At 42.6% G+C, this 22,618-nt stretch overlaps 1 protein-coding gene across 5 annotated transcripts in view; it reads right to left on the reverse strand.

Annotated features, from left to right (window-relative positions):
• FBXL13 (F-box and leucine rich repeat protein 13) overlaps nucleotides 1–22,618 on the reverse strand; it is a 209,671-nt gene that overhangs the window by 22,987 nt on the left and 164,066 nt on the right. For 4 of the 5 annotated variants that reach the window (XM_084787279.1, XM_084787275.1, XM_084787277.1 and 1 more), the window contains 3 exons: nucleotides 11,931–12,065; nucleotides 6,296–6,536; nucleotides 818–3,866 (listed from right to left, as the gene is read on the reverse strand). In XM_084787279.1, coding sequence (XP_084643405.1) covers nucleotides 3,667–3,866; nucleotides 6,296–6,536; nucleotides 11,931–12,065 — 576 coding nt within the window. In that variant the 3' untranslated portion in view covers nucleotides 818–3,666. The remainder of the gene's footprint in view (nucleotides 1–817; nucleotides 3,867–6,295; nucleotides 6,537–11,930; nucleotides 12,066–22,618) is intronic. The other variant, XM_084787278.1, reaches the window with a different exon arrangement.

Below are 22,618 nucleotides of genomic sequence, written 5' to 3' on the forward strand. Positions count from 1 at the left end.
TCTTGACCATGGTACTGTAATGCTGCTGTGACTGTTGGATGGCCGAGGTGGCTACTGTGTGCTAGCGGTGCACACATACAGCATGCTTATGCTGGGGAAAGGAGTGCCTGCCTCGCAGCCGGAATGGGACGGTGTGAGAGTCCCTCATGCTGCTTCACGTGACACACAATAAAACATGCATTGCTCATTTCTGGAACTTATCAGCTGCAAGTTACTTGTAGGCTTTGAACTTTTTCAAACCTACTTTATTTGGGGTCCTTTAATGTTAATACCTCCCTTCCAAGCCACCTACCCTAGATAGGAGAGAAGAGAGGTTAATGTAAACAGAAGTAGACCTTTTTAGACTCAGTTCCTTGGAGTGATTCCATTGGCATAGTCAGGATTCCAGTAGCCCCGTTAAACAGCAAACCAGCAATTCAGCAGAAGTTACTGCAACCGCAGCTGCCAAAACCCAGAGTAGCAGCCAAAACCAGATATATATTATATAGTTATTTATAGATATATATATATAGTTATAGATATATAGATATATAATCTCCTCTCAGAGTCTGTACTAAGACTATGCCCCCGCAAGAGGCAGTTTCCTTTCTAGTGGACAAACACCATATGTTCTCTTACACATGTTTCCAGTAGACAAACAGCTCACACCCTTACCTTATACAAGTCTGTTTCACATCCTACACTTGGGATCAAAACAAAAAGCATGTTTATATCAACTACAGTGACTGAGGAAATAAAAAGCAAAATCTTGGGGGGGGGGAGGGGCAAGAGATCTGTCAACCCATAGACTTAATAACTTTCGCTAATGCTCACTTACCAGATTATAGTTGGTAGTGCTGTGGGTTTTGCTCAGTGTGTCACATGGCTGGGATAAAAGTTGGCCAGGCTCAAGGTGTGCTCTGGGGTCTGTGGGGAGAAGGCTTCCAGGCTCACTCACACAGAGGAGAATCCGCTTTCTCACGCCTGTATGGTGCTGTTCTCTTGCTGGCTCCCGCTGCTAATCGCTCTCGTCTCCTAAAGCCCACCACCTGCTCCTCTCCTTCCTCGTGTGGCCCCTCCTGAAGCAGAACACACCGAGTCCTCCTCATGCTCTGAGTGGCTGGCTTTCCTGGGTGCTGGAGACATCTCTTCTTGCTTGGCTAAGGTATTTAAGATGATGAAGGGAATACCACATCGCATCACAGCTCCCACTCAAGAGATGACTATGCAAAGGCGCCAGCTGTTGGAGTCACCTTACAAGTCTTGGTATTGTACTCCCATGGGACAGATTCTTAGTACCTCCTAAAGCATCACTGTCTTCAAATTGTGAATAACGTATGTCGGTGAAGCATATGCTACTGATTGTTAGTGTGTCTGGTGTAGGTTAGGCTGTCCTCACCATGGGAAAGAACTGTTACTGTCCCACCTGATGGATGAAGACACAGTCACACTTTTATAACGGTGTGCTTTACAGAGTTACTTAGGATCCTTTTTTTTTTTTTCTCTGTGTGGCCTTGGCTGTCCTGGATTCATTTTGTATACCAGGCTGGCTTCAAATTCACAGCGATCCTTCTGTTTCTGCCTCCCTGATTAAAGGTGTGTGCCACAATGCCACTCTGACGTCCATTTCTTTAGAAATGTAAACTGTACTATATTGAGCAAGTCAGTTGGTTGGATTGTGCCTATTGATTTGGATAAGTCAGTGATTAGACACTGATTTTAAATAAACTTTTCTAAATATTACTTAGAACAGTCTCCATTTTATTATCCCATTTCTGTATATTCTTTCTAAGCTCTTATATTTGAAGTAAAAAGTCAGCCTTGTGTGATTTGTCACTGTCCCCTTAGAATTTACTGTTAGTAAAATCAGAATTTATATAAGACTGAACGTCTCACATGCTGGCATAGTTTGGTGCGATGTTTGCCTGTTGAGCTGTTAAGCAAAGAAAACAGGGAGGCAGTAAGGCAATTTTTATATTTTTTTCAATCTCAGGCAATTAAAAAAATTTTTTCATGACTAAAAATAAAGTTGATAAAAGTAGCTAAAACAGCACAAAAGGTCATGATTAGAACTCAGCTAAGAATGTCTGAAATTATTAGTGAGAGTGTACATAATGGGCTCCTTGCTGGCTTTTCTGATTCCAACCCCTCCTGCTCCATTTCTGTAGCTCTGAGCTTATCTCCTCAGGGGGAATGACCAGGCATGAAGCCACCTGCTGAGTGTCTCCTAGTATAGCAGGCTCTGTTTTCCCTTGGCCTTTTCTTCCCACACAGATGCCACGCCTTTAGAAGCCAGCTGCCCCTTTTATGTCGCCCTGGCTGTGTACATGAAACACTCAGGGGTCAGGCTTCTGAAGCCGCCTTCCCTGCAGCTGCCACAAATCTCCACGTTTACTTACAAGTCTCACTCTCCCCACAGTCATCTCAAGGCTTTGGCTTGGATCTTACACAACTTGCTGTTTAGCAGGCTCCCTTGCTGTCCACTCCCAGGAGCTTCTCTACCCAGTGCTAGAGAGTGTTTCAAAAACAGCCAACAAGGAGGAGGGAAATGATTGAAAAGCATCTGACTCGTTGAGAATACCCAGGACCATGCCGCAGAGGCACTTTAACACATACAAATCTCCTTTACATTTTTTAACTTTATTTTAAATTTGTTGGCAAAGAAGTTAACCTCACTTAAGAGATAAGCAGCTCAGGAAATAGGCAAAAAAGACTGATCTACTGTCGCTGGCACAGCTTGTGTGTGGCAGCCAGAAAACAGCTGTGCTGCCTCCTGTCCTGTCAACATCAGCTCCTGTACTGGTAAAGATCCTTTACCGAATAATGGTAAGACCCATGATGAATGCATATTAAATTAGTTTTGAAACATGAAATTAAAGGGCAGTTCTTCCTAGAAGAAAATTGAAAGGTACTTTGTTTTTGTCTTTTTGGTATTTCATGGTTAAGATTCCTGTGTCGTCCAGACTTGATAAGAAGCCTGAGGTGTTGCCGAGCCCCTTTCTGGCCGCACTGTTGCAGTGTCTCCTCACTTGACTTCTGTTGAGTCGAGAGCTGTTTTTAGCTCTCCTTTATCGTCAGATGGCTAGAAATTACAAGAAAGCTGCCTTTGCCTTTGAAAATATATGTCTGTCATTTATAATAAAGCTTTGCAGATCGTCAGAGTTATCAGCTTGGCTGGAAATTTGGCTGATTCTATGGCTGTCTCTGCTTTCTCTTCCTGTCTGGAGAGCAATTTCTACTTCTTTAAAAAAAAAAAATTGGAGCTGCTCCTACACTGTGACCTTGGATCTGGCCATCTCATCTAAACTATTAGTTTGGATCTGGAGAGGTGGCTTCGTGGTTAAAAGTCCTTACTGGCTTGAAGAGCCACATTCACATCCCAGTACCCACACAGCGGCTCACAGTCATCTGTAACACCAGCTCCAGGGCATCTGATATCCTCTTCTGGCTTTTGTGGGGTGTGTATGTGCACACGCACACACACACATATGCACACACAGGCACACGTACATTAAATAAATAGATCTTTAAAGGTGACTTGAGCAGGTTACCTTTACAACTTTGAAGGTGACATTTGCAGTTGAAATAAAAAACAGAGGTGTGCTACTCTTTTGCATTGTTATTGAGAACCAGTAACAATATTTACACCAAATGAAGAAAAGTTGTCAGTTCTAGATGTTCTGTTTTCTATTTGGATTTGGAGTCTGAACTCCTCATCACTGCTGAATGACTCTTTGGCCAGCAGTTCTGAGTGATCCCTAGTATGTGTTCTACTACGAGTCTCTGCAAGAGGATTGCCTTCCGAGTCATAGCCAAACCACGCTGGAGGGTTTTCAGAGCTGTATTCCTGATACTGGACCTTAGAGGACATTTTGTCAGCTGCCATCCTGCAACAACAGTGCTTAGCGTTAGTCAGTGCAGAAGTAATCCCTGCAGTTTTCAAACTGGACTAGCTTTGGAATTACAATGTGACCATCGCTAGTCACATTCAATGCAGAATGCAGAGCTTCACTTGCTGTGAAGGGAGGTTTGGGACTTGTACTGATCATGCCCCTCCCCAAGGCACAAGTACCTGTTGGCCAGCCAATTCAGAGCTTACCAGGCAGTGAGTGAGTGGGTGAGGAGGCTGCGCACCCGAGGAGCGGGAACACGGAAGTTGTCTTCAGTGCTTTTGAGTAAGTGCTCACCTGGTGGGTTTGCAGCCTCTTTGATGAAGGAATAGCCTGACCCACCCACCTTGTGAAGGCTGACATGTCAGAATGGAGCTCCTCACCAGAGTTCACAGACCCCTGTGATGTGGTGGACTCCAGGGAGGTCCATGAGCTTCCTAAAAGTCTGTGTAGTTTGGCTGCAGTATATATTTTTCTTGGAAGGCTGTGACTCAAAGAGGTCCATGACCAAATGATTAAAAATACTTTTAGTCCTCCTTAGGAATAAGGAAGCAAAAACACATGCACACGTACATGCGTGTGCACAAAACAGATATTCACACGTATTTTCTCTTTGATTAACAGAGATGCAAAAATTCTCAGCACAATACTTACAGTCAAATGCAGCAATACATTATGATAGGCAGATTTGAGCCCAGGGGTCCTGCTCAAATTAAGGCACCAGCCAAGGACAATACAGGCGGTAAACTTTAAACCCTACCCAGATCTAGCCAATGGACAGAACACTCTCCACAGTTGAGTGGAGAGTGGGATATGACTTTCTCACGTACTCTGGTGCCTCATATTTGACCATGTCCCCTGGAGGGGGAGACCTGGTGGCACTCAGAGGAAGGACAGCAGGTTACCAAGAAGAGACTTGATACCCTATGAGCATATACAGGGGGAGGTAATCCCCCTCAGGAACAGTCATAGGGGAGGGGAATAAGGGGGATATGGGAGGGAGGGAAGAATGGGAGGATACAAGGGATGGGATAACCAACCATTGAGATGTAACAAGAATAAATTAATAAAAAAAAAACTCAGAAAAAAAAATTTGCCCTGGAGGCTAAAAAATAAAATAAAATTAAATTAAATTAAAAAAGAGATCATATATACTATGATCAAATTGGTTTCCTTGCAGTGACAGAAAGATGGTATAGCATGCAAACCAATAAATGTAATATAATACAGGGCATAAAAAGACTCAGAAATCATGAGTATTTTAGTACATGCAGAAATGGCCTTTGACAACATTAAATACCCATTTTTTATAAAGGCTCAAAAAAAGGATAGAAGGAGCATATCAACATTTATAAGACTATATATGACAACCTATAGCAAACACAGTAATTGAGAGAAAGCATTTCCTCTACAGTCAGATGTGAGACAAGAATGTTCACTCTCCTCACTCTTAGTATCATGCTTATATCCTTCACCAACGCAAAAAGGCAAAAAAAAAAAAAAAAAAAAAAGATGAAAGGAATATAAAGTGAAAAGGAGAATTCAGATTATCTGTAGCCAGTATGATCACGGACTAAAAGACACTAAAGACTGAGAACTCTTAAATCTATCAGACACTTTCAGTGTGCAGTTACAAAAAAGTCAACACCTAAAACTGGTTTCTTTATATACCAATAACATGGTAGAAAGAAATTAGGGAATAATCTCATCCATGATAACTGAAAAAACACATGTGTGTTTGTGGGGTGTGTGTGTGTCTGTGTGTGTTAGAACAGTCATAAGCAGGAGGTTGCCGCTGACTCTGTAGAGAAGGGAAATGGACTAGGTATGGTCACTTCTTGTGGAATGCAGCGTCCTAGGAGAAAGCCGAGCACTTATCCACAGCCACAGAAAGTGTGGCGGGACATGTGTTTGCTCGGGTTTTTTTTGGGTTTTTTTGTTTTTGTTTTTGTTTTTGTTTTTTTGGCATTTGGTCTTCATCCCAGCTCTTTCTCTATTTCATGTAAAGGCAGCTTCAGTGAAAATACACCTTAGCGGGTCTGTGGCCCAAGTAGCAAGCAACAAGGTTTCCAGACTAGAAGGAAGCCCACCATCCCCGAGCCACAAGTCCTTCCAGTCTGGGGTGAGGGAGCTCTTTACTCATGTTTTCTTAAGCCTTGGGGAGATGAGCCAAGATGCCTTTCAGCAGTAGAGTGACGTGATAGGGGGCAGAATTAGCTTTGGTCACCTGCTTGGTAGTAGAAAGTAAAAGGCCTCTGTGAAAGGAATATACAACCATGAAGTTAATTTTAGAAGGGAATCGTTTAGCTCAACTCAGAATGTTGGCTTCATTAGTCAAAATATAAATTGTGTATTATGACTGGCACAGCCACATGCCAAGCTATCCTGGCATTTCCAATCCTTTTCATATCCAGCTGCCTGCTTACCCAGAGATAGACCTGCAGAATCGCATCTTGAGGATCCGGAGTTGTTTGCAGCCCATGGAAAGGTCCTGAAGGACCTGGTCTGTAAGTAGGATACAGCCGGAGATATCCAAAATGTGCAGATAATGGCACTTTGCAGATAAGATCTCCAGCCCTCCATCAGTAATCTGGACACACGGCCAAAATAAGTAGCAGTTACTGAACAACTCTGTCCCACAGGAGGGCAGTGTCTTAATTTAGGGTGCTGTAATCAAATATGAGAGGCTAGGTGACTCAAACATCATTGGCTTCTTACAGTTCTGAAGCCTAGGAAATCCAAGACCAAGGTCAAGATGGCTGCACATATGGTGTCTGGTGAGATACAGGCTTGCAGATCTGTGCCTTGTATCATAGGCTTAATGGCACAGAGAACTCCAGGCTCTGTTCTTTTTGTTTGTTTGTTTTTTAAGACAGGGTTTCTCTGTGTAGTCTTGGCTATGCTAGACTCACTTTGTAGACCAGGCTGGCCTTGAACTCAACAGTGATCCTCCTGCCTCTGCCTCCTGAGTGCTGGGATTAAAGGCATGTGCTACCACACCCAGCAATCCAAGCTATGTTCTTATAAAGACATGGCCCTAAAATAGCAGCTTCCCTTCCGTGAACTCTTCTAACCCTATTTACCTCCCAAAGGCCTCACTTCATGACACTGTTACTTGACAGTTAGGGTTTAAACATAGGTGGTAGGGGATGAGGGAGTGTTGGCACAAAGGCCAGAGCAAACGTATCCAGACCCTGGCAGATTTTCTTTCAGTGAGTTTGTTCATTGATAAGCAAAGTTTTGGGTTTAACTAAGATCCAAATAAGATCAAAAGAGCAAAATACCTGCCTCAACTGATACCAAGAGGATTTGTGGGTTTTTTTTTTTCTTAAGCATCCTCTGGTCTAGATGAGAAACACTTAAATTTTCTTTTGTAATGAATACCTATTGTGTCATTATGAGGAATTTAGGAAATGCTACAGCAGTGGGGCTATCTATGCCTGGAATCCTCTGCAAAGCTTTACCCGTTTGGAAAAGTATGCCTAAAAACATATGCTACAGAGCTAAAATGTATATCCCCTGAAGTTCATCTCCATGTAGGATCCCACGAGAAAGGTCTGGGCTCGTCTGAAAGGTCATAGTACAAGGATGAGTGCCCGGTTCTGGAAGGAAAGTGGTAGGTGTGAGGAGGCAAGGAGGAGAGGGGCAAAGCCACAGACAGTGCAAGTCCCACTCGGACAAGCCTTGGCCAACGTTCCACCATCCAGATCTATCCAGCTGGCCTGCAGAGTTAACTTAACTCAATTTCTAGTTTACTTCACTGACTTGGGGGTCTGGCTTTTGATTTATAGCTGAACTAAAACTTGCTGCAGAGTAAGCTAGATTACACTCCCCAAAGGAATTTTTTTTCCAACTGGATTTAATTTCCTACTTTATATATACGAGCATTAAAAAAACATACACTATGAGGCTTAGCTCATTGTTTTTTATCATAAAGTTAAGAGAATTATGCAGGAAAGCCCTTTGGTTTGGAATGTATACTTTCTGAGTATGGGAAAATAGATGCTGTCATTGTCTAGGCATTCCCTGTTTCCAGAGCATGCTTGGACAAGGCTCAGACTTGTGACTGGTTCTCACAAAATTCCCTTAGACATCCCTGCCATGCTATATGACTCTCTGAGGATCTGGTGTCATTGAAAAGGGAATCCTTCAGCTTTGTAGGACAACAATGAGGTAAAGGGACAGTCCAAGCGAATGGAGCTCAGAGAAGGAGGGTTTGACACGAATCTGAAAAGGGGCCCTCTTCTATAGTTCGAAGCTCAGGGTGTTCAATGTGAAGGTGATGTCCAGGGGGGTTATGACTCAAGGGCTGGAAACCGGATATGGGGATGAGCTAGCTATGCTCCTGACTGAGACACAAGATCCTGGCCTTGGCTCATTGGACAGATTGTTCTTCCCAACACAGCTCCTTTTGAGTCTCTGGGAAAGTCTTGGTTTCTTTAAACAGAGTTGTTTCCTATCTTGGAAGAAATACAAGCATACTACTCTAAAAATTAGCAAAGGAGAAGCAATTAGAAATGTGTCACCTTAAAGCATAACTGCTTCTTAATTAAGTTCTGGGAAATGTAAAAAGGGTTTCAATATGCCCAACAACACAACCATCGTCTGTTTGACTCTTGCTTTCCTGGAATGTGTTGCTGGCCTACAAGCAACTCAGCCCATGGGAAGGCAACACCATGTCCAATTAAAGAACTCTTTCTCAGCTGAGAACCCCTGAGGACCAGGCAGCCCTAGGTGTAGCTAGGTAGCAGCTGCATGGATAACCCTGGCGCATCTACTAGTAGAAGTACCCAAGGCTGCTCACACTCCAGTGGGAATCCCACACCGTTGGCCTCTGCAGGCACTGCACCCATGTGTACACAACTGCACACTGACACACATACACATACAGAATTTAAAATAAAACAATATCTTTTTTAAAGTTCAAAAAAAAAGTGAGTTGTCTGTGCCATCAATTTTAGGGGTGATTGGTTGCATAGTAATAGATTATATACATTAGCCAACATGTCAGACATCACGTGCTGACATAGGGTTTTAAAAAATACATCGATTTTCTCACGTACTCTGGTGCCTCACCTTTGACCATGTCCCCTTGAGGGGGAGACCTGGTGGCACTCAGAGGAAGGACATCAGGTTACCACGAAGAGACTTGATACCCTATGAGCATATACAGGGGGAGGTAATCCCCCTCAGGAACAGTCATAGGGGAGGGGAATAAGGGGAAAATGGGAGGGAGGGAAGAATGGGAGGAGACAAGGGATGGGATAACCATTGAGATGTAACAAGAACAAATTAATAAAATAATATATATCTTGGGGAAAAAAAGGAGAAAAAAATAAAAACCCATCGATCATTTCTTTATAAGACCTCTAACTGTCTTCCTTTGTTAGCAGAGCCACTGGAAAGCCTGTCCCCATCTTCCATCCGCCTTGTGCTATGGCCAGAGTAGTCCCAGTGAGCTGTGCAAGCCAGAGGTTCTGAGTTTTTCACGTCGGCATGGCAGAGTCAGGTGGCCACTGCAGCTAATGTGCGAGCTCCAGAACCACGTGACATGCACCCGAAAAACATAGTTTCCTTTGTTCTAACCAAATACAGTATTAAAGGAAATCTTGTAGCTAGGCATGGGAAGTACACACTTGTAATCCCAGCACTTGGAAGGCTGAGGTAGGAGAAGAATGGTGTCTAGTTCAGGGCCAGCCTGGTCTACTGATAAGTCCCAGGTTAGCCTTGGCTAAATGTAAGACCCTTCTCAAAAAAAAAAAATTTTTTTTTTTAACTGGAAACTTTGGCTTTAGCTTGTTCTGGTTTACCACATCTTTTCCCCTTCTGCCTCCTATTTGTCTGATACATTAGTGTGGAAGATTCTGGCAGTTCCAGAGTCACTCTCAACCCATTTAAGCCAACAGTAGAGCAGCTGAAGTCATAGCACAGCAAGGGCGCACAGCCCCTAAGAACTGAGGCGATGCTGTTCAAATTAAAGCCAGTGGTTTAAAGCATAGCAGACCTTGCAATTTCTGAGCACATTTGAAGGTTTATACTTTCTCTTGCCAACTCCCAAGTTCTCCCTGATAATATGTTTGGATTTTTAACCTTCAGTTTGGAGACTTCCCTGCTGATCTGATAATGCTTTTCTGTCCATTCGTGGTTATCGGCGGAGGGCTGGCCTCTGAGTGGAAGCTGAGTGTACAACAGTGTGGACCTCCCTACAAACCTGAGTGAGGGGTGATCTTGGAGGGGGTGTTGGGAACACTCTCCTGTCAGGAGTTTTCAGTCTTATATCATGGGCTGACAAGGCATCTAGAGAAGAGGTTTCTAATCTTCTGTCTGAAGAAAAGTTCTGGCAGCCACATGCTGTATGCTGAGTGAGAAGAAAAAGTGATAACGTGTCTCCTCTCCACATTCAGGGACCTCATTCCCCCTTTCACTTTTGTACCCAAACTCACAGTTAAACATGGCCTTTCCCTGCACAGAAACCCTCTGCTTTTCTCTCTCTAGACAGTGGCAGTTTTGCTCTTGAAAGGTCGTTTGGCAGTATCTGGAGACAGTCTTGGTTTTCAAGATGGGGAATAAGGGGGCCAGATGCTAAGGACCCAGTGCCCAGAGGGCTAGGGTGATAGTAGATATCCCCTGGTGACAAGATGGTCCTCCCTTGTCTGGAACTTCAGAACTGTCAGGGTTGAGAAGGCTGGTTTGAGCAAATGGACGCCCATCCTTCTGGTTTGGGTGGGGAGCTGCCAAGAGGTGTAGAGCCAAGGAGGTCTGGGATCTCTGTGCTCCTCTCAAGTGCTGACCTAGGACTTTAGTCCCCTTCTAAGAAAGTCCAGAAGTCCATGGTCCTGCCAAGCTTAAAGCCCATTGTATGGGTCAGATGTTCTTGGCTTTCTCTGCTGTGCCATGGGCTTCAGGGCTGGCTCGGTCACCTCAGTCACCTAAAAGTTCACGTTCCCACAGTTTCATTGCTCTCGTTTCCTTTCCTGTTTTTCCCATCCAAATTGGGCCCTCACTATTGCACTGCAGTCATGACAGGGTTTCACAGGAAATTATATGTGTATATTTGATCTGCCTTATTAACCTAGACTCAAGGCTTCTGAAGACAAAAGAAAGTAGGTTGTATTGTACTTTGAATGTATTATTCTATCCTTTAAAACAACAAACCACAAACCTTCTCCACTTCTGGCCTTTTTGTATGCAGAAAAAATTCTGTTAAGTGCCAGAAATTTGTGTTTTGTGATGGTGTGACAGTGGATGTTTTACTTTTCCCCGTAAGCATTTATATAGTCAAGGTTTACAATAAGCATTATTTCTTTACTCGTAAGTGTCAGGAAAGTTGTCAGGAACTTGGAATTAAGACCAAAGATGACTAAATGACCTTCCAATGGGACACTGTCTACTGTCCCACTGAGGAAATGCTTAGAGTGTTAAACCTTTGCTTCATGTGCTGTTTATTATTTACTAGGACCCAAAGTCAGTGAAATTATGTTAACACTTAGGTTTTATTTTGTTTTGTCCAGAAGACCTGCAAACTATTCCTACCTGGAAACCTCTAACCAAGGTTGTGGCTCGGGTACCCTCTAGGATATTAACCAATTTTAGATCTAACCTGAGACCCATACTCCGACACTCTTCCTTCAGTTCCTACCTAGTTCTTTCTAATGCTGATTGTCTCATTTTGAACTTAATGAATCTCTGGATATTTGCATGAAATGCTAGGTATGGTGGCACACACCTTTAATCCCAGCACAGGAGGCAGAGGCAGAGGCAGGCTGAGTTTGATGTCAGCCTAGTCTACATAGTGAGTTTCAGATAGCCAAGACTATACAGAAAAACCCTGTGTTAAAATACAAAACCCAAACACTTACATTTTCATGAGAATAATATTTTGAATGTTTATAAATTCTACTTTGGCACAAATACAATCCTAGATCTATTTTCAATTTGGAGATGGGACGAAGCATCCAATGATCCCACCAGACATGGCAGACACAACTCCTAATGGCTGCCCTGCCTGGATCCTGTCAGCACTGCCCTTTGACATGCGTAAGCTGCAGCTGCCATGCATACCTTTGGGCATCCTGCGATGTTGAGAGACGTGATTCGAGTGCAAAAGATGGCCACTGTTTTTATAATATCATCTGTCAGCTGGGGGCAGTAGGAGACGTCCAAGTGTTCCAAGTTCAGTGAGGTTTTACAGTATGTCTGGAAGAGATTCCAAGGTTAAAGGTTGAGGGAATTCTTTTTTGTTCCCTTCTTTAAAGATTTTATTGTTGTTTGTTTGTTTGTTTTCCTTTACCTTCCCTTAGTCTTTGACCAACACTGTGTCTGTTTGAAACCATCTTACCTGCATTGGCTTACTTAGTATACATTTGGGTCCCTTAAATAATTTTTTTCCATGAACATGACAACAACAAAAACACTGCATCCAAAATCAGTATAGCAAAAGGTACAGGTCAAGTTAACAGTCTATTAATATTCAAATTCCTGCTAGCCAAATCTAGTTTTTCTGAAATCACCACTGATGAAATTTGATTGGCGTATTGTAACAGGATCATATTCACCCAAATGAGTGGAGGAAGGGGGTGTGGGTGTGAGGGTGGCTGGCAGACATGTCAGGGGTGACAGTGGAGAGAGCACGTCCTTTGAGTTTTTACTCTCTTTCCCTCGTGTACAGCCTCTGAAAGTTTAGCACGTGATCAAGGCTGTTTGGAGCCTCCTTTGCCTATTCCATTCAGGGCAAACCGTACCCAGTCTGTGTCACTTGAAACGCTCGAGTGGCCACCTGTCACAGAGCTACTTGTACATATCCACCTGCTGCTGCCCGAGTCACACTGGCAAGGCAGCGGAGCCGGCCTCGACTGCCAGCGGCAGATAGATGGATAACGGAAGCACAGAACATGGGCACAATGGAATGCTGTTGAACTATAAAGGAAATCTGACATCAGGAAATTTTCAAAGCAAAGGGTGAAGGTGGGAGGTACTATACTGAGCGAGATAACCCAGACGTAAAAAGACAAAACCCACATCTATGGACCCGAGCTTATAATGTCGGTATTTAAATAAGTGGAGTTAACAGGAAAGCAGAGAGGCGGCTATGGGCTGACGTAGGTGGATAGAAGGATACAAGAAGGGGGAGGGAGGAAAGAATCAACCCAAACAGATTTTTCTTAATACTCCCGTACTGAAACCTAACGCTGTGTATGCTAATTTACTACTTTAGAAAGACTTTATAACTCAGCAGAGACTGTATAAGACCAAAATGAGGGGCTGAAGAGATGGCCCAGCAGCTAAGAGTGCAGAGGACCTGAGCTTGGTTTCCAGTACCCAGGTCAAAGGCTGCCTTTTGGCCTGTGTGGGCACCCAAACACACACACACACACACACACACACACACACACACACACACACACACACACACTGCATGGGAGGAATAAAAATAAATTAAAAGTAATAAATCATGACAAGTAGAAAGCAGATGCTATGACTAATTCAAAGTCCCTCCTCACCACTGTAACCATGGCAACCACCAGTCACTCCCAGGGTTTCGCATCATGCATGACATGTTACCATTAATTTTACTTTTGAGCATTAGATCTGGGGGACTCTCCTGGGTTCCTGGTGATGTAGCTTTCATTTATAGGAAAACAGATTCCCATTGGGCTACATGCCAATTAGAAGGGTTTCAGCGTCAGTCAGGTCAGTTCCTAGCCACCAGGCTGGCTCTCACGTGAGTGTGCCTCTCTCCCTCTGCTTCTGCCATTTGTTTTTCCTTTAGAGCTAAGGGTGAGAAATAAGTACCACATACTTGTAGAGACTGGGGGGAGGGACGGGGATTTACAGGAGAGACAGTCTAGCAACGCACCCAGGACTGGCATCACTCAGAGGGCCAGGAGCCTAGCTTTGCTGCTGCATGAATCTCTATGGGGGAGGGGTAATAGGACCCATCCTAAAGGATGGTTACACAGATTACATAATATACAGATGTGTGTGTACATTCATATGTATATGTACATGTGATATGGTACCTATCAACATTGATTACCTATGAAGTTTCATACTACATACAGTATTATCTGCGGGGTACCATATAGGAATTGCTAGTGTGTGGCACATAGTAAGTACTTCATAAAGTTCAGTGCTTGCTCTGGCTACACACATACTAAGACTGGAAACATACAGACAAGACTAGCTTGATCTTTAGGCAAGGATGGCCTGCCAAGTTTTTTATTCAGGAGACGAGATGTCATTTGGTGACCACTATAGTTTGTTAATGTTGTCACTGAATCAGTTTGCTTTTTTTGTTGCTGTGATAAAACACTGAACAAAACCAACCTGAGAGAGGAAAGGGTTCGCTTCATCTTACAGCTTCCAGATCACAGTCCGTCCTTGAGGAAAGCTGCTCACTGGCTTGTTCTCCACAGCTCCCTCAGACTGCTTTCTTACAGCCTAGGACCCCCTGCCCAGGGGTGGCGCTGCTCACAGTGGGATGGACCAGCCCACATCCATCATTAATCAAGAAAATGTTCCACAGATTTGGCTCACAATCTGATGGAGATGTTTTCTCAGTTAAGGTTCCCCAAATGACCCCAAGCTCATGTGAAACTGACAAATAAACCAAAACAACCCCCTCCAAAAAAACCTAGCCAGAATAGTCATACACTTGAAAATTACAAGTAGATTTGAAAATTTCTCACCACAAAATAAGTCTATGGGAGGATGTATGCTAATGAGCTTGCCGTAGCTAATCCGCAGTATATACACACATCCATATATGGTGGTGTACTACAGTTTTGGACAGTTGAAACTTTTTAACGCCATTGAAGAAGTCTAAATGTCAGCCGCTGATAGTTTTTTGTGTGTGACACCAATGCTAATAAATGTATACTTAGAGAGAGAAAGGAACCTTGGCAATTATCTTTTTTCTGACCACAGCAGCCAAGTGGGACTGCTCTGAGCTCATGCAGAACTTGGGTTTTCCACAGGGTTCAGCACTTACCACGCTTGACTCACCCCTGTGTTGTGACTAACGTTACATGGAAATCTGTCATGTCTAGAACTAAGTGATGCCAGACATTGGAAGGGGCCACTGTCCAGGCGTAGAAGGCTCACTGTCACTGGAGATGAACAAGCCCAGGGACAAACCCAGGGTGGTACAGAGGGAGCCCACCTTTAACTGGAACCGATTGCTTTGTCTCTCTGCTCATTTGCCAGTGAGAACACAGAGAGTCTCTTGGGGTTCCTGTCTGGAGCTGTGCTAGTTTTAAAGGCCTTCCTAAGCATCACATTCAGAATAGCACAGTCTCATTCAATACGAGGGTGTGGATTGGTCCTGAGTGTCTTCCAGAAAATCAAGTCTTGTGTTTTAATAATACAAGAATTTTTTTATGTTGTAACGTGTGGGCTAATACCATTTCCCCTTAGAGGTTGGATAAAGAGCAAGAACCAGAGACAAGCCATAGCAAGAATAGCATTTAAACTGTGATTTAAAGTGGGATGAGCCGACGGGTGAAGGTGCTTGTTGTGCCAGCCTGATTACCAGTGCTTAGTACCCAGAACCCAAGTGGAAGGAGAGAACAGATCCTGAAAGCCATCCTCTGACCTCCACACACATGCACACATGCAGAGGAAGAGGAAGAAGAAGAAGAAGAAGAAGAAGAAGAAGAAGAAGAAGAAGAAGAAGAAGAAGAAGAAGAAGAAGAAATTTAGAACTATAAGAATAGTTCCTTGAAAGCTGGCTGACTTTAAAGGGAGCCGCAAGGCATCTCTCCAGCCCCAACTGCCAGTGTCTTTAGACTGCTTAAATCAGTTCCCTATTTCGCCTCTATCTTTGAAGGCTCTACTAGTCTTTGAAACTGAACTTTTTGAAAAATTTTTTTAAATTCAATAACATTAAAGTGATTTAAATGTCTCTTGACACATTCACAGCTGCATTCACAGACATGGAAAATGTGAGACAAAAAGATTGGTATAGTATTTACGCTAAACTGGTGTCAAATTTGAGAGCTAACACCCCACAGTTCACCCTTTCCTTTAGAGCCCCGTCAGTCACCCTGAGGCCATAAGTCTGCAGGCATGTCGCCACACACTCACTCACAAAATCTGCTCTTCTCCTCCAGAGAGCACCGCCATGTGCTCTGCTGGCCCTGAAGCCGCCAGTCGCTCACATATCAATCTTACTGCTTCCTTTTTCTTGGAAAATGCTACACTAAGCTTCTTCCTGCGGTGAAGTCTCTTACAGTGAAGATGGAAAGAAAATGAAGACATTATTAAGTTTGTCTCCTTTCCTGCTTATCATCCTATCTTGCTGTCAATTAACACTTTTACAGAAAATTTCCATGTCCCTTCACTAAAACGTCCCCTGTGCCATCTGCGCTGAGTCACAGTGTAGGAGGCTAAAGGCTACGTTCCTGCATTGGGTATGCAGCTGGACTGAGCTTCACTTGTTTGTTAATTGTTACAGTAATGTTCTTTTGCCCAAATCCTGATTAATCAACCTCAACAGGTGGCAGCTCTTTGCCTGAACAATGCTCCCTCTGTTACCCAATCTTATGACAGTATCTCTTGACAGTATGACTCATTAAGGCCCCGTTAGTTGCACTACAAAGTTGGAGTTTTTTGTTTTGTTTTATTTTTGTTCCTTTGTTAGTAATTCTGGAAAAACACTGTGCATGTAGGAACTAACTTCTTTAATGAAGACTAGTTGGGCTGGCTCAAAGCTAAGAATGCAGTTCCCACAATTATAAGTGATAAACACGGAACTTGAGATGCTTGGGCCCCATAGAGTCATGAGATGTGGAGGTACATTTTCTCAAAGATGGCCTCCTTCTTGCCAGGTATCAGAGGATGTTGGGATGGTCCTGGCTAGGTCATTCACTCTAGCCTAGAGCTCTGTCCTCGTGAGAATGGTCCTGCTTTCCCACTCTTCTGAGAAGCTGGGCCTGGTTAGACAAGGCCTGGCCTAAGAAGAACATTTTGCTTTTCAACATGAAAAGGACCCATAGAAGGAAAAGGGGCAAAGCTAAGGCCTAAAGCAAGTATGCCCAAAGAAAGTTTTCTATTTCACAGTTTTTTCATGTTATAGGTTTTTTCCCTTTCCAGTCCCAAGCTCTGAGAATAAAGACACATGAGACTCAAAATATATTTACAAATACCTAGGCCATATAGCTAGGCTCTTCTCTGACTAGCTCATAATTTAAAATAAGCCATTTATACTAATCTACATTCTGCCACTTGCCTGGTTACCTCTGCTCAGATACCATGCGTCTGTCATCCTCACATCTTGCTGGATGACTCCTGTACCTGGCTCTATCCCAGAATCCTTTCTGCCTGCCAGATGTCCCACCTCCTATTTCCTGCCTCAGCTGTAGGCCATTAGCTCTTTATTGACAGGTGATGCTTTCACACAGACACAAGAACTTCCTTCTTCCATGGCAATCTGGGGGAGTTTGGGCTTTAACCTGCTTAACCATGGTCTACAAAGCCCATTAATCTCTCCAGGCAGCAGAAATGACTCCAGATTCTTACTGCTTTCTCTTTCCTGTGTTCTCTTTGTATCACACATAGCTCTTTGTGTGGTTGTCTTATCTTCTGCATTGTCCATTTCAGGATTCAGAATTTTGAATTCACATCCAATTTGTCCTTGTGACCCAGCCATTGGCTTTCAGAATAAAGCTAGCTGAATGAGGAAGAGTCTACCAGAAATGGAGGAATGGAGAATCTTCTCAATACAACAAGGAGAATGAGCTCCTACAGGTAGAGGCAGCCCAAGTCTCTGCCCTTCCTGATTAGGGCCGAGGGACCCTTTGGCCTGAGTTCAGCTTATGCCACTGAAAGTTCTGCAATTCAGCATAAACTACTCAACTCCTCTAGGTCCTAATGTTCCCCTCTGCAGCATGGCAATAACATGGCTGCTTAACACTGGTGCTTCATGGTTTGTTAAAGGATCAAGTGGGTTAGCATGAGCAAAGGGGATTGCACAACTCCTGGGTACACAGTTGGCAATAGTAGCTAGTATCATCATTATTATCACATTCTCACTGGCACTACCAAATTTTTTAAATTATGAAAAACTATAGTAAAAAATATTTTGATCATACACTCTCAACAAATGCACATTAAGATACTTTATAAATTATATAGATATATAATTGATTAAACATGTTATAAATATATGTGTAAGCAAATAAATACTATCAATTAAAAATCTAAAAAATCTAATACTTTTTTCTGACCCCAAAATAAACAGTCTTGTTCATTTTCTGAGTAAGTGCTTTCTCAACAGTATCCCTCTGGTTGTCAGTAAATCTGGAGAGCTTTCTCATGTTTCAGATCCTATTATATATTTAGATTAAAAGAGGGGAATTATTTTCAAAACATACAATGTGGCAGATATATAAAAAGGAGCCAAGAGGTGGAGACCTGGGGAGCAGAAAAAGTGAAGCCGCAACAGAGAGAATGTACACTGAAAAAACAAAGGAAGGAAGACCAGGAAATGAGCAAAACCATGTACCTTCTATTTGGAAATTAAATTTGGTAAGCAGAATTTGTTGAAAACATTTGAGAACAGTTTCTGGCTTTAGATTTTTATCTACAAAATAAAAATGAGCCAGGCCAGACAAAGAAGACCCATGCTGCCCACACGTTTCCTTCTGCAAGGTCAGTGGTTGAATTGCCTGGCCTCTCTGGGGCACTGTAGACACGAAGAGCAGGGGAATTAAGTAAGCTATAATTCTTAGGAAGAGCTTCTGAGTTTCTATCTAGTCCACTCTCCACCTCTTATCCTTTTTCTTACATTTTCTCAAGAAAATGTCACCTGAGACCAATGGCCAACTAAGTATGGCCTCTCGCATCTCAGGGTCTCCAATAAACTAAGCCCAGGGGCCGTCACTTCTGTTTCAGCCCTTCACTTTAGGATATAGGAGAATCAAAGATGATATGGCCAAGGGAGGCTTCCAGCCTTGCAGAAAGCTGAAATCTGTCAGGTCTGTGTGACTCTAACACATTTTAAACCTTACCTTTCCTCATCTGTATGAGGGAAATAAAAATATCTATGTATATCTCATGCGCTTTGGGAAGACAGAAAGAACATGTGTTCTCTAGAAGCACTTGGTGGAAACAGCACCCATCACTAATGCTGTCTTTTGTCTCTCAGGAGACATGGACCAAAGCTGCCTGCCTGGGACACCACCTTTAACTTGTAATGTCATGAGGCCTATAGAAAGGAAATATGGCAAGGAAATTCTAAATGGGCCCACAGAGTTATTAGAAATCATAACCAGTAAACCTAAAGCCCTTCTGAGCCATGCTGAGACACCCTGTTCACATCAGACATGACACAATGGACAAATCCTAGGTGTGTCATGGAAGGATCAAAAATAGAGGCATAAATTCATAGTATTATAGAAAAGTGGAGTCCCTAAATTTACTTTCCATTCCTTTTTGCTTTTGCCTGCTGGCAATCTGACAGGGTTTTTTTTTGTTTGTTTGTTTTTAACTTTAGGCAGGTTTCATTTTACACATGGCAGAAAGGCTTCTTAAGGCCTTTCTTTCAACATGTTCTCCTATAGTTTTTCTCGGTGGACACTGACATGAAAATAACATGTATGGGTCATTTAGAAGCTCAGCAAAACTTCAGCTGTTCACTGGTTCTCACAGTGGGTGTGGGAAGGAAGCCAGGACTTGTGTGGGGTTATTCAACTTCACCTGATTCTTTGCCAAGAAAACATGGTACCCAGAACTCCAGAATCCCTTGGAACCTTATAAGCTATGGGACTCTGAGAAGCTGTTGGATCCCACATCCTTTGAAGCCTGGCAAGTTTCAAATCCTGTTGGACTGCTCACAATTGGAAACACATTATCATCAGGATGCTAACAGACTGCTGAGCTCCTTGCTTTCACTCACAGCCAATGAAGAAACAACACAACCCTGGTCCCTGTGGACTCCACATCCCTGAAATCTCCTGGCATTTGCTATTTTATTGTAAAGCTCAGAAGACTGTCCTTAGTGTGGATGCTCAATGCACCAGGGATTTCCAAAATGAAGTTCTTAACTGTCCCAGTTTTTTTTTTAACAAGTACCAGATGACCACTCCTTTAAGTCTACCAAGAAATTACTTAGTTCCTCTCCTAAGACCCTTTAAACAGTCTAACGCCCTGAGATCCTCTGGGCACTTCTTTATCCTAGAATTTTTAGTTAACACTTCCCAACACCAATCTGGAGTGAAATGACAGCAAAGGCTTCCCTGGGCACTAGAGGCAGGTGCTAAGAGAGCCAAGATGTCTGCCTGTTCTACCTCCCCGTCCAGGACAGCTCAGAGCCTCTGCTGTACCAAAGGCCAATGATTAAAGACAGCTTGACCAGGAATCTTGCCTGTTGTTTCCCTTTCAACCCGTGAAGACAATTTCATCCCTGGAGAATAGGTGTAGTTATCAATATCTCATATTTTGATAACTATTGCATGACTTAATCCTGGAAACTAAATAGAAATCAGTGTTGATTTTTTTAAATTGTTGCTAAGGGGAGCTGACTCACATAGCCCATCTTTGGCATTGTAATTCAGGATATACCAAAGGCTACCAAAATCAATTTTGATTTAGCACTGGAAGGTGGAGCTACCAATGGACAAAAAAATGATTGATGAAATGTATAAATACTATCTTGGAATTAGTTAAAAGTTAGAGAATCAGAGTACTTAAGATGAGGGAAGAGTCACAGGAGAGTGATACAATTTTGCTGTTAGGGTCCATGACTAAATTCTTCTTAAACTCTAAACAGACATGTCTACAACAGGCTGGCCAGAGGACAGTTGTTAAACAAGGTGGTTGCTTGAACTGTTCAAATGCCAATACACACACACTATAAAACAAAAACAAAAACAAAAAACAAAAAACAGGAAGAAGGAAAAAAAAAGAGATGATGAGGAAGATAATTTTTTCCTGAGTAGAAGACTATCTGATCTTGTGAAACTAATAATGAAATAAGTCTGTATTATATTCCTCTTTAAAGAGATATATTTAGACCACTGAAAAATAAAGAGCAGTTTTGAAAGTCTAAACTTTTGTAAAAGGCATGCCAGAATTTCACTGTATGATCATATAATTAACATGGGAGCACGCTCTTTCCCCTAGACTCTCAAGCACTAAAGATGGTATAAGTTTAGATATCGTAGAAAAGTTGAGGGGATGCCTGGAGCCCAAAAGACCAAAAGCAAATGACAGCAAGGGATGTTGTCCTGATTCTCAGCCTCAGTCTCATCCCTACAAGCATTTTTTTTAAGTGACGGATACTCAGAGGCTAACATCACAGCAATGCATTAGACTACGTCGGTAAGATTCAGTCACTGGTCAAATACAACTGCCTCCCCTCTGAGGAATGTAACTCAACATTAGAAAGGTCGATATTTGTAGCTTTTATTTTTGGCTGTCATTCATTCAATAAATACTTATTTAACACTTATAATTACCCACAACTGAACTAACTACTACTACTAGCTGCTGGTGCTGGTGCTGCTGGTGGTGGTGGTGCTACTACTACTAACTACTACACTATTGCTGTTGCTACTATTACTACAACTACTACTACTATTACTACTATTATTGCTATTACTACTACTTCTGCTGCTGCTGCTGCTGCTGCTACAACTATTACTACCACTGCTACTATTATTACTACTAGTAGTCGTACTTCTACTAGTACTACTACTACCTACCAGTTCAAATAAACAGTCTTTTCTCTCAAGCAAACTAGAGCCATGTCACTGAGTCTGGCTTCCCAGCTAGAGTACTCCTGTCATTTAGGACAAATTGTCCTTGGTTGTTTGGGCTCTGTCCTGCACTACATGATACAAATCTTCCTCCTGGCCCATGGATGAATGGATGAATGAGTGATCAGGTGGTGAGTTAAGTAGATGTTTTCACACTGTACAAATAATATTAAAATGTCACGCTGTATCTCATAAATACATACAGAATTATTATTAATAGACAGGGGTGTGTGTGTGTGTGTGTGTGTGTATGTGTGTGTGTGTGTGTACTGATTTGGAGCCAAGACTTGTAAAGAACAATGTAAGACCACATTCATAATGGTAAAATGTTGCATTAATAGTGAGTCATCTAAATGACATACTTATTTGCAATGATGCTTAGCTGTTTTGTTCTTAAAATCTTTGATTTGTCACCTTTTAAATTTTTTTGAAAGTCTGACTGTATCATGCTAATAGATACGGCTTTGTGTAATATATGTTAAGCCTTTCAACTAAACCACAATTTACACTTACAGGAATTTTTTGGCTTCTTTTCATAGCAGGTTACGTGTACCTAAGCATTTGTAATTCCTTTTATTTAGAGTTATAATCTTGTCTCATAGGGAGGTTTTTAATTCTTCCTGGGTTCTTTGTCTTAAAGCAGTATTTGGTTCTCTGAATAACTCACTATAATAGACAGAATAGGTGTCAGGGAGTAAAATCAGAAGGAATTAAGCTTTCTTTGCACCACAGCTTTTTTTGTTTGTTTGTTTTTTGAGACAGGGTTTCTCTGTGTAGCCTTGGCTGTCCTCAACTCTGTGTAGACCAGGTTGGCCTTGAACTCACAGCAATCTGCCTGCCTCTGCCTCTGGAGTGCTGGGATTAAAGGCATGCGCCACCATGTCCAGCACGCCACAGCTTTTAAAGAAGGTTCTTAATACTGTTACACTTTCCTCTTATACTAGTGCATTGTCAAAACACAATGAGACAGAAAAAGAAAAAAGCAGAGCTGAG

This window comes from Acomys minous (genome assembly GCF_964271855.1).
Source record: "Acomys minous genome assembly, chromosome: 6".
Lineage (NCBI taxonomy): Eukaryota > Metazoa > Chordata > Mammalia > Rodentia > Muridae > Acomys > Acomys minous.